A 12,384-nucleotide genomic window follows, 5' to 3' on the forward strand; every position below is an offset into this window, starting at 1 on the left:
TCAGATTTTGCACAAGTATCTTTTGAAGGTTACTTAAAATGTAAGTTAAATTTTGTCGAAAATATATGGTAATAAAACTTTTCCTTTACTTGTACACTTTGCTCTTCATTACATTATTTGACATAGAGGTTATACATTTTTGCAATAGAAAGATCTGAATTTAAGTATCTGCTTCTGGGATTATGACTTCTTGTACTATCAATTTCTTGTTTTTCAGTGTTGCCAACAAATATCGAAAGAAGAAGAATAATTTAATTTGTATTTCAAAGTTTGTGTAAAAAAATATTGATAAAAGGTGGACTTATTCACAATGGCTTCTGAAATTAATATACAATATATTCAGAAGCTAATAAAAAAAGGGCTGTCTAACCTAGAAAAAAGTAACCAACAAATAAATCCTTTAATAACTAAGAAGATTATTATTTATTTCATCAAAATTTCCAAAAATCAGAAAATATCAAAAAATGGACTTAACCGCATTGGCTTCTGAGCGGCTCATATGAGACATAAATGTTTAACATTGATTGAAGAAAAGAAATAAATAAAACATATTTCACAATGGGATATAAATTTCAATTTTACATATTGCTAAAATAGTTCTTCATTTGGTTATATTTTGATAATTGAGACTTAGGACATTGATAACAAATAACAAGTAACTAAAATTAAAAAATTAAAAAAAATCCCGACTGTATTGCAAATGTAGAATCAAGAGGGAGAATTGAAAATTCGTTTCAAAGCCTTGTACAATTAAAAATCAATTACAAGTATTTTATTTGTTGACAAATAGAAGTGGCAACAGATAAAATTTTTAAATCATTGCTTTTTATTTCCTTGTCGGCCAACAATAAATTCTGTTACTAATCGCTGAATAAAGGCTTTGCTGTATTTAAAATCTGCTTTAAAAAGCAATATAATTCAAATTCCATATAACATGGAAGTTCCAAATACATTCTATCAGACGCAGAAAAAAAAAACCTCTTTATTTTTTTACTAAATTTAAAAATTTTAAAATATATTTTCATTGCAAAAACCATGAAAAACCTTTTAGAAGTTTTAATTAATATCTTCTTTAATTAGGGTCATCCAAAGACGCAACCTAACTAAGAACACTCTCAATCCACTCTCCTTTCAAACAAAAAAAAACGTTTTTCAAGATCGGATCATCCGTTTACGTGCTAGAGTGCCATAGACAGATACACACGCACACAGACAGGTACAAACTTATAACCCCCTTCCTTTGTGTCGGGGGTTAAAAATAGCATGACACTATACATTTATGATGAAATTATAAATGAAGTTACAGACTTTTAGAGGTGCTCCAACAATGAAATAGTGCCGTCTTGCATGCAATGCAACAAGTTTCACTGTTAGTGATATCAGAGTTTTACACGGTCAGATTTTGACTGTTATAAGTATGATGTGTTTGATTTGTTAAACTTTTTTTCAGACAAACGACTGTCTCGTGGAATTTCTAGGGCTACTGAAAATGTTAACTTGGTGTCAAGAGCGAGAAGTAAATTGGCGAGAGAGTTTGTAGTTACTGGTTGTGAAAAAAATCAAGAGTTATCAGGACTTGAAACTCCAATATATACTTTTTCATTGCCAGACCTGTCAATTTACCCAACAGATTTCAGGGAATTTTTAGAAAAAGATCTGATAGAAACTTCTACCTTAGTTTCATTAGAAAATGCAGGTATGTGATATGTTCTATCAATAATTCAATTGCTCAAATTATTTTTTCTACACCAGTTCCTATTTTGAAAAATGCTTCTAAGTTTCTTAAAGTATTCATATCGTATTGAGGCAGTTCAAGTACCTTTTCATGCTTTAACGTGCTTGTTACAAAATAGTGTCTCAAATATGTGTATTAAATTGGCATGTGAAGAAATTCTTGTTTGGCAAGTTTTAAATTTTAAAATATTGAAAAGTGAAATCTGGAAGGCACATGTAATATGAATTAGTTATTCTACCATGATGCCAAGACCATAAATTTTTTAAAATCCAGCTGAGTTCATGTGGTATCTAAAAACTAGTTAATTTTACTTACTTTGTTCTTTTGTATTTGTTTTTTAACTGTTTTCAATCTTTCTTTTAATATTTTATTTTCAAGAGCATAATGCATGTGTGTTCATTGGGTTGTCTGATAATGCATTAAAAAAATGACTTTCTTGTGGGGTGCGCCTTAAGTTGCTTCCTTTAGATCAATCAAAGTTTCATAGAATTTGAGCAAAAATTAGGGGTTGCTACCAGTGATTAAAGTTACGTTCATTGTGAAAAGTGGTGTAAAATAGGGATGCACTGATAAGCAAATCGACCGATTAATCGGCTGTTGATTATCAGCAGAGCCGTTTGCTGATCATATTAATTAGTTTTAATGCTACTAATTTTTCTTTTATAATTTCTACTTAAGAAACAGTTATTAGTTCATTTCTAAGAGATGATTTATTTTTCTCAACTTTCCAAATTTTCTCAAACTAATTTCAAAATTTAATCTAATTTCTCTTTTCCAATTTTCAAATTATTGTGGATAAAATTACGTTATGTTAACTCGCCATGAAAATTAAAAACATATAGTAAAGGGTATCCTGTGGTAAATGCAGGGGTCTGTCCAGGGTTTTTCACAGGGTCCGTTTTATGTGAAAAATCAAATAATTTTGTGAAAACTAAATTAATTTTGTGAAAAATCAAATAATTTTGCAAAAAAAAAAAAAAAAAATTGTTAAAACAAAATTTTAGAATTTAGAGATGGCACAAACTGCATCAATTAAACTTAAAGTTGAGTATTTTCTTCTTCTATGTCGATAAAATCATTCTGGAGTGTTTTTCTGATATTTGGTGGGGAGGGGGGGGGGGGGCATCGCTCTCTCAAGTATCAATAATTATCTACCATTCCACATTATGTTAAATTATACTAGAAATATTTCTGTACAGTATTTAAAATAATTGTAACAAAAAATAAATAAATAAAATAAAATTCAGAATAGGGTTCAGCATTTAACTTTTTGACCCAAGACACTCTTAAAAAGCACAGAATTTCGTTTAAAACTAATCTCACGTAAATTCCGTGATTTTAACAAAAATAAAAAGATATTTTAATTGTTTACCTCTTAACAAAGCGTAATTATCATCAAAAATTCGAAAAATCGGATTCCCATAGCGGATGAAAAGAGATCGCAATTCTCAAAGTGAAAGCATCAAAAGTATAAAAAACGGCTTGTGAAAGAAATATTTTTGATAAAATTATTTTAAAATTGCATTTTAAAGTCCTATGATAAACATTTCATTAATATCTGTAGACACAGTCGAAAAAAAAAATTAAACCATCTATTCAGCATTTTAATTTTTGACTCGTAACAGAAAATGGAATTTTGCTTTAAAAACTTGAAATGAGAGTTCTAACAGAAATAAAGAGACTTTTCTTTTATTTGCATCCCAATAAAGCGAAGTTAGCTTGAAAAAAGAACAAAATATGATTCTCATATCGGATGTTAAAAGATTGCATTTTTCAAAATGTAGACATCTAAAGAAAAAAAAACGGTAATTAAAAATATTTATTTAAAGTTAATTATCCTTGTTAACATCGAAAAATCAAAACCCATATAATTTTCTCCCAAAATAGCAATTGAACATCGCACCGTAAAAACGCAAATATTGACAAGCTGGTAAAATGATGAGAATATTTTCTAATCCAGTCATTAAAGGTTCAATGCCAGACGCTAAGTGGTGAGAATTTTGAAGTTGGTAACCCTATCTGAAGCGATCATATTTTTTCCCCACCCTTATTATCCTTTTGCTGTTCTAAATTCATTTCGCAGATATATATTATTATTGTTCATTAAATCATGAGCAGGGAAAAAAGTGCTTACCAATGCCTTTTCAGAAAAGTTTACAACAACACCGCTGCTAATTAGCTGAGATAAAACAAACAACCATTATATTTATTTGGCAGTAGCAATTATTTATCGCTTGCAAGAGCATCGCAAGAATGCCGATTTTTTTTTTTTCAAAATTAGCCGATTTTGTATAAGCTGATCCCTCTAATTTGACTTAAAAAAAGGATCCAAAAATTATCGGTTTATACACAGAAATATGCGTTATTTTGCTTTCAGATTTGCTCTTTCAATATACAATTTGTGAAAGATCCGATCTTGTTTATCAGAATTTTGTGAAGGGTCCGTTTTGTTTGATCGGGATTTTGTGAAAGGTCCGTTTTGTTTGATCGGGATTTTGTGAAAGGTCCGTTTTGGTTGATCGGATTTTTGTGAAGGGTCCGTTAATGGACCCAAATATCCTCTGGCCAGACCCCTGAAATGGTATGTAAAAGCATTGTTCTAAAGGAGAAAAGTATTGACACATGAAAAATGTTGCTATGTTGTATGCATGTGTTAAGTTATTCAAAATAGAAAAAATAAACAAAACAATGACATTATTTCAACCATCCGTTAATAAAAATAATAATATTAATAATAATAATACAGTATGTTTATATATTTTTTAATTAAATGATATTTAATAATAGTTAATTTCTTGTTGCATCAAAAAATAAAATTTTAAAGAGTAAGTAGCAAAATGTATGAAATAATCATATGTATAGTAACAAGAAACAAAATAACTAATAGAAAAAGTCATCTAAAGCTGGGGTAAGTTTACCATAACACATACTTAGGAAATGATCCTGATTTTCTTTAATAAATAAAACAAAAGCTTTAGGAAACTTTTTTTTTTCTTTTTGAGTTGGAGATTGCAGTGGGATCATATACACATTTGTTAATTTCTGTTACATTTCTGTCCTTCAAAAGTTAAATAGAAATAACATAAAAACAAAAATTAGCTGATAGGCAGGTAATGTAAAAAGAGTGAGGAGAGGAGCCTGGGATGGGATAAATATTGATTTGATATGGATTAAAAAATACTTTTATTTTTTGCAAATGTGTGGTTGGGGAGGGGGGGGGGGGTAAATTTCTTATTCATGTTTTTGACATTACAATTTAAAATCCTGGAGTTTAGTTATTCATAATAGTGTCGTGCGAATATCAACACTGAGGTTTGTTCTTTAATATTTCATTCAGTTTTGCGCACTTTCAAAAAATGTTTTGTTTTTACTTTCTCCACTTTCATACTATATGTTACAGCGATGTTTGCAGAAATTACATTTATTTATTGTGCATAAATGTATTCATCACATACTGTTGATGGTATAGTTGAAAAAAAAAATTTTTTGTAAAAAAAAATCTCCAATTAATCGGCAAAATTTGGCCGATTATGGCTGATTAATTAGCACTGCCGATTAATCGGTGCATCCCTAATGTAAAAATTACTCCCCTTTATCTATTGTCCTATATTTATCAACAAAAAATTGGGCTGGTTAGGTAAGAAACATAACACAAATATCTAATTTTTATACAGACAATAAAATAAAAAGCATTTCATGATTGTCATGTTATGCATTTAACAAAAAAAAGCAAGCGAAGTTTGATAGTGACAATCATGTCATATGTTTACACTTTCCGTCTTTCACATACACTAACATTGTATTGTTCTTTCCATGTATTTCTGTTTGTATTGTCAAAGGACTCTTTCCATCCTCATTTTGATGTATTTCCATTTTGTTTCCAGATACTTTAATTCAATATATCTAATCCATGTTATATATGGCTGCGAATAAAGTACATTTCATATTTTCGACGTGTTTAGTAAAAAGAAAATTTGAAGTTTTTGTTTCTTTTCTTAACTGATCTACGTACATTTTAATATTCTCTATTTTTAGGACGTTTGAACTGGTGGGCAGAGAAAGGTACCTGCCAAAGATTATGGCCATTGGCTACCACTGGTGATGGAAATTGTTTGCTTCATGCTGCATCTTTAGGTCTGGATTGTTCTACTTTGCTTAGACTGTTTTACAACATGTTGTGTTTTTAAGCTTAATTTTTGCTTGGCAGTTTTTTTTTAGTAGTAGTTTCTTTTCATCTGACTGAATTTTCAATATGTTACAAAAAAAAAAAAGATAGCTGTGAAACACATTATTTCAAAATTATTCACCAATAGTTTTCAGCATACTTTTTGTCACAGAAGTTCTAGATTTAAAATTTTATGTCTATGAAAATTAGAATTTAAGTAGGGTTGATTTTTTTTTTCTTTCTGAAGTTTTATTGAAAAACCATGAAAATGGTTCACTGCTGCTTATACTTGTAAAAACATTAGCTTGAGAAAATAAAAGAGAATAAATTTCATTATGTGATATGTTTATTTTAATATATTTATAGGTATGTGGGGATTTCATGATAGGTTGTTAACTCTCAGAAAAGCACTTCATAGGCTACTTTCTAATAGTACTTTTACTGAAGCATTTTATAGAAGATGGCGTTGGCAAGTTTCCTTACAAAACAAAGAGGTGATTTTTTTCTGATTGATTTAAGAATTTACTTCCTTATCTTTTTTTTTTTTTTTTTTTTTTCAATTTTTAAAAATAAATTACTTTTTTACTTTTTTTGGCAGCTTGCTTACCATCAGAATTACAGTTCAAAATGGTAGATATTCTTCTGTTATCTGCATCATAATTATTAAGGATTATGCTGGCTTTCAAAAAGTACCAATTTAATTTAAAGCCGGAATAACTGGGAAGTTTCTGTCACTTCTCTCCCAAGAACATTGTTTTGCTGCTTGCCATAAAATTTGTGTGCCAAATATTATAATATGGAATAATCTGCAGAGCTACAGGATTTTTAAAATTTATATTAATCTAGAAGTGAGAGATGTCATTAATTATAAACTTGTAGTAAGAATAATCCTCAAAAAAAAAAAAAAAAAAAAAAAAAACTAAAGCTTCGATATTAAAATAAAGTAATTGTTAAAAACTTATAAAACAGGTTTTTGTAGAAAGACAAACTAAAAAGTAAAAAATAATCTTTGAATGTAAAATATTTTCAGCACCAGGAGGATGTCCCCCAACTAATAACTTTTTTTTGAATGAACTTATAATAATGGATAAAATAGCTTGCCAAGTAGTTAACTTTCATTTAAAAACTCTTCGTTAAGTTGAATTTGTTGCAATTTGGTTTTATTCCGTGTTATGAAAAGGTGTAAAATTTCTCTTTTCCAAAGTTTGAACCCGTTTTTCTACTTCTGTAAAAATGTGCAACTGTTCCAATATTCTCAATATTGCAACAGACACCTAATTTTTCTGAAACATATATTCTAAATCATTTTCAAAATTTGCTAGCATTATCATTTCTTGTACAGTAAACCATAAGTAATCTGTACTGTATTAAACCAGACCTTTAGATGTGCATATATGCTGTATAAATAAAAGACCTGTTATCGCAATAATGTATTTTTGTAGGCCTTATGTTAATAGGCTCATGTTAATATTTTTGTAATTTTCTCTTTCAGAGTTTTCTAGTTCATTCTCTTGAATTCAAAATACAGCATTTACTGTTTACAGTAGTTTGTTTGCGTACCTTGGCTCAATTTAAATTAAAGGTTATTTTATTTCATTCGTACTTTCATTGATTCAGATGGCCTTGATCCCCTATTAGTCCAAATTAAAATTGCATTTTTATGCTAATATCTAAATCCATAAAAGGGTTTTTCTTAACTTGCAGCTGCATGTATTTTTTACATTCAAAATATTATACTGTTTTCATGTTTTATTTGTATTTCAAATCATAAAGACCCATAAAATAGTTCATTTTATCATCCTGTATTTTGTTTAAACAATATTTTTTTGTAGGCTGGTCTTGTTTATTGTGAAGATGAATGGAAACGCGAATGGAGCACTCTTTTAAAAATGGCTTCTACTGAACCTAGACTTCTTCCTAGCCAAAAACGAAACTACAGTGAAAGTTCAAATAAAGGGTAATTAGTAGTTAATGAATTTAGTTATTTGAAAAGTACTAAGTAAATAAATGTTATTTATTTACTTAATGTTTAAGTGGTCAACCTTGTGTATTAACAAAAACAAAACCACAAAAGTAATAATGAATAAATTAAATAAAGAGTTACAATTCAATTAAATTTTTTGAAAGTATTAGTAAATAGTGCAACAGAATAGAAACATAAATAGTTGCCAAAAATGACCGAGTCATAAGTACAGCATGTTGCTTACGACTCAACATATCACTCATACATATGATTATTATGACTCATGCATATTACTCAAAAACATTTTATCAAGAACGAAAACATCGTAAGAATTATGTGCCAGCTTACTAGAAAGCTCAGGTCAAACAACCAAATGACAGAAACAAAGCTTTGAGACTAGACTCTTGCACAAAGTTTAAATCTATGTTCAAGGTTTGGTTCCGGTGACATCATATAGTACATCAGATAACTCGAAATTAAAATATAGGATACAAGTTGTAGAACTCCCCAAATGCTATTAAGTTTTGGGACCATGTTTTCTTCTAATGAGACCTAGACCTGCAAGGATGCTTGTGCTCTTGGGATGCAGGTTGAATAAGACTAAGTGGCCACCTTGGAATACTTAAATAAGAATAATAACAAAGTACAATAAAAAAGTGGCTGATTATTGCAACATGAAGACTTTTTAGTACAGTCAAAGACATTTCTAAGATAAAGTAAGACAAACAACGTTAGAGAAAGCACAAATTTGCCAATTACAGCAGACACATGTTTCGGCATTACAGGGAACACTTTTTTCAATGAAAAAAATAATGAGCTTATAAATGATCTATAAGCTCATTATTTTTTGCATTGAAAAAGGCGTTCCCTGTAACGCCGAAACAAGTGTCTGCTGTAATTGGCAAATTTGTGCTTTCTCTAACGTTGTTTGTCTTACTTTACTGTTCAGCACAAAGGTATTTATTTATCACATTTTTAAGATGTCCAAGAAAGTGAGAACATCTCTGAAGTTAAACCAAAGCAAGTTACCTTGAAGACTCGATTCCTTTGTGCCAATCACATAAGTGCACCTATTTGTGTATTGAACTTATTTGAACTTGCCTAACTAAAATTAATCTGTAAATTCAAAAGCTAAAATCGGAAGAAAAGTCCCACAATTTGAGTAGAAAAAACCACCATCCTGTTGAAATGAAAAGACTAAATCCTTTCTGAGTAAAAGAAAATATGAAGAATATAAATAAAATTTCCTTAATCACACACACACACTCTCAAGAACAGAAAAAGAGTTCTGCAAGATGTTTCCTTTCAGCAGTTTAGTTAGCTGCACCCTTTTTTTAAAATTATTATTATTATTGATTCAGGTTTATCAATTTGTTTTGTATTATCAAGTATAATTTGAAGATTGATCATATAAATTATGAAGGAAAAAGTAAGAAAAACAAATATGCTGCATTTTCACTTGTATTGTTATTAAATAGCAATGAACAAATTAAGCTACAGTAATAACCCTCAAGAACTCTCGAATTTTTCTTGCACCACCTATTTCCCTGAAAAATATGTTAGTAAATGAAATACTTTTAACTAGGTGTCATGATGCGCGCGATTAATTTTGCAAAGTTATTCGAAAACCAAAAAGATAACGATTTTAGGCCGTGGAAGTGGAAGCATCGCAGCCGCGCATAACCTCAGACCAACGACTGCCTTGAATGCCCAAAGAACAAAATTTAAAAGAGACTTACCCGGGGGTTGTGTATTTGAAGACGATAGTAAACACAAAATTAATTACCATACATTCTTTATTCTATGTTACTTCTAAGCAGACATGAAGACAGGCACTAGGCATGGTGATCACCAGAACATTTCACATAGTAAAAAAAACAAATGCGATGAATCCAGACTTAAGAGTTCAAAAAAGAAAAGGCGGAGCTGGCAGGGGTTGCAAAGTTCGTTAAAGGTCAAAAAAAAACGTAGAGTTCACGCGGAGGGTGGTGAAATATTTAAATTGAAATGGATGGAGGACGGACAGTTCGCTATGAAGATGGTGGGGTGTTATCTAGGGATGGCTTATGGCTAAAATGCCCGTTGCAGGCCGATGTACGTTGAGACGAAAATGGTGCAGGCTGTAATCTCCATGGTGACAATGTTGAGCACGTCACACGCTTAAAAAGGAATCGGGGTACTTTCAAGGTAATTGCGGATCCATGCCGTCACCTCATGCTATGTAGATCATCGAAAGGGTAGTTACTTAAGGGGACGATTCCGGTGCACTCTGCGTGCCGCCATTGAACGCCATCATACAAGCAGGTGATGGATCTTCTATGCTCTCATCTTCGGCTGCGACGAAGTAACGGTCTTGATTATTATATTTTAAACATATATGAAAAAAACTAGTATGCTGTTGCCATCACGAAACTTTCTTCTATATTTTTCTTTTTTTTTTCTGATCCCTCCCCATGCTTGACGAGGGACGACCATCCCAATGTCTGCATTATTGCAAAAGCAAAGCAAAGAGCGAAAATTGAAAGTTATTTTAAAAGCCTTGCTTGAATTAATTACAAATATTTTATTTGTTAACAAACATAAGATGGCAACAGTTCAAAATTTTAAATCATTGAGATAATATTTCCTATCATTTCCATACAATTAAAATCACGAGAAATTCGCAGACGACAATCTATTACGATTTATCTTTCTTATTGTTGCATTAATAAAAATATTTTTATTCGCAAAAAAAAAAAAAAAAAATCAACACCTCTTGGAGCGATCGGCGTCAAAATAGAACCAAAGCCTGTTTACATATGGATTCACTTATATTCCAAATTTCAACCAGAACGTAGCATTACTTCTTGAGATAGGGCACTCAAAATGGAAAAAAAGAACGGGTGATTGCGCTACCCCCTTTTTAGCTGTTGACACAAAAATAAAATCAGTTCTTATACCCACTAAGGGCTACTTGCCGATAAATTTTTCTTTCATTCCGTTCATTATTTCTTGAGATACAGCAGTCACAATTGACGACAAAAAACGTTCTATAGCTCAACCCCCGTTTGAGTTATTGACACCAAAATTGAATCAGCACCTGTTCCTGTTAATACCAACATATGGACCAAATTTTGTTTGATTCCGCCAGTAACTTCCTGAGGAATAGCAAGCACGCGTAACTCGAAAAACGTCCCATTGCTCCACCCCCCTTAAAGGAATTCGCGCCAAAAACTAATGGGCACAAGTTCACATAGGGGCACATATGTGTACTAAATTTCGTTCGATTTCATGCGGTAGTTTTTGTTGTAGAGCGGCCACAAAAAACTGGTCACACACAGACGTGACACACATACATACACACACACATACATACATACACACACACATACATACACACACACACACAGACAGACAGACATTTTCCAAAAATAGTCGAAATGGACTCAGCACACCTCAAAACGTTCGAATCCGTCAAAATTCGAAATTCGAAAATTTGCACGAATCCAATACTTTCTTCTATATATATTAGATATAGAAGAAAGTAATAAGACTTTCACCTCATGTTGAGGTCTTAACAATTTCGCGGCGAGCAACGGCCGTCCCCAGACGCCGTGCACCGATGCTTCATTATCGCCATCGTAGAACAAAAATCGGAGCCGCAGAAATTGCGACCGAGCGGACAGAGAGCAGCAAGTAGAGTGAAGTGGGGTGGAAAAATGAATCGGCAAATGAGCGATCCGATCCGGGTACGCGGCGATGCGCGGGAACCAATGAGTGCGTTTGGCGCCCAAACGACGAAGGGAAGGGGACGCTACGCCATTTTAATGGCCGACAAGAAGATGCAAAAAATCGGATCGACGCTTGAAAAATTGACAAAAAGCTAAACGATGGAAAAAGTGAATAAGTCACATATTTGATATCGTAAAGTGTGCGAAATTTAACGGGGAATGCAGGGAAAACGTGGAATGCACAAGAAAATAAAAAAACAACAAAATGGGGGAAGAAAACGATTAAAATGACCGAAAACATGGGAAAAATGTAAATGGGTGAAAAATGTGATATGCATTATCACATACACTGGCAAAGCAAAAGAAAAAAAAAGAGAAAAAAAAGAAAATTTTAAGTCCAGCTCCAATTTACCAAAACTTTACACAACAAATTCACACATCATATATTCAAATGCATAAAGAGTTGTAACATCCAAAACAAAAACATGAGATACAGTTTTATACTATCGTCAAGGTAGAAAATGGGTAAGTCAAAGAAAATTAACTGTTTGCATTTTATTTTTGCATGTCATGATTGCACCCTGCTCACAAAACAATTTGCCACACACGACCAACCAAAAAGACGATACCATAAATAAAGTCTTTTTCCGCACGATGAGTGCTGCCATCTAGTGATACGTTAACAAGTTAACTTTTACATTGTTACAGTTGACTGCGAAATTAACGAAAAATTATTGACGGAAATTTTGCTGTAACTGTTTTTTGAACACAAAAATTGAGGAAGAAAGATTTTTCTTTTTTTTTTCAGAGA

General features: G+C 31.5%; 1 protein-coding gene across 1 annotated transcript in view; it reads left to right on the forward strand.

The window, feature by feature from the left end:
- Nucleotides 1-12,384, forward strand: part of LOC129229585 (OTU domain-containing protein 7B-like) — a 44,725-nt gene that overhangs the window by 15,191 nt on the left and 17,150 nt on the right. Inside the window, exons 3-6 of the mRNA XM_054863922.1 lie at nt 1,451-1,696; nt 5,771-5,869; nt 6,267-6,394; nt 7,733-7,857. Coding sequence (XP_054719897.1) covers nt 1,451-1,696; nt 5,771-5,869; nt 6,267-6,394; nt 7,733-7,857 — 598 coding nt within the window. The remainder of the gene's footprint in view (nt 1-1,450; nt 1,697-5,770; nt 5,870-6,266; nt 6,395-7,732; nt 7,858-12,384) is intronic.

Source organism: Uloborus diversus, chromosome 9, assembly GCF_026930045.1.
Source record: "Uloborus diversus isolate 005 chromosome 9, Udiv.v.3.1, whole genome shotgun sequence".
Taxonomy (NCBI): Eukaryota; Metazoa; Arthropoda; class Arachnida; order Araneae; family Uloboridae; genus Uloborus; species Uloborus diversus.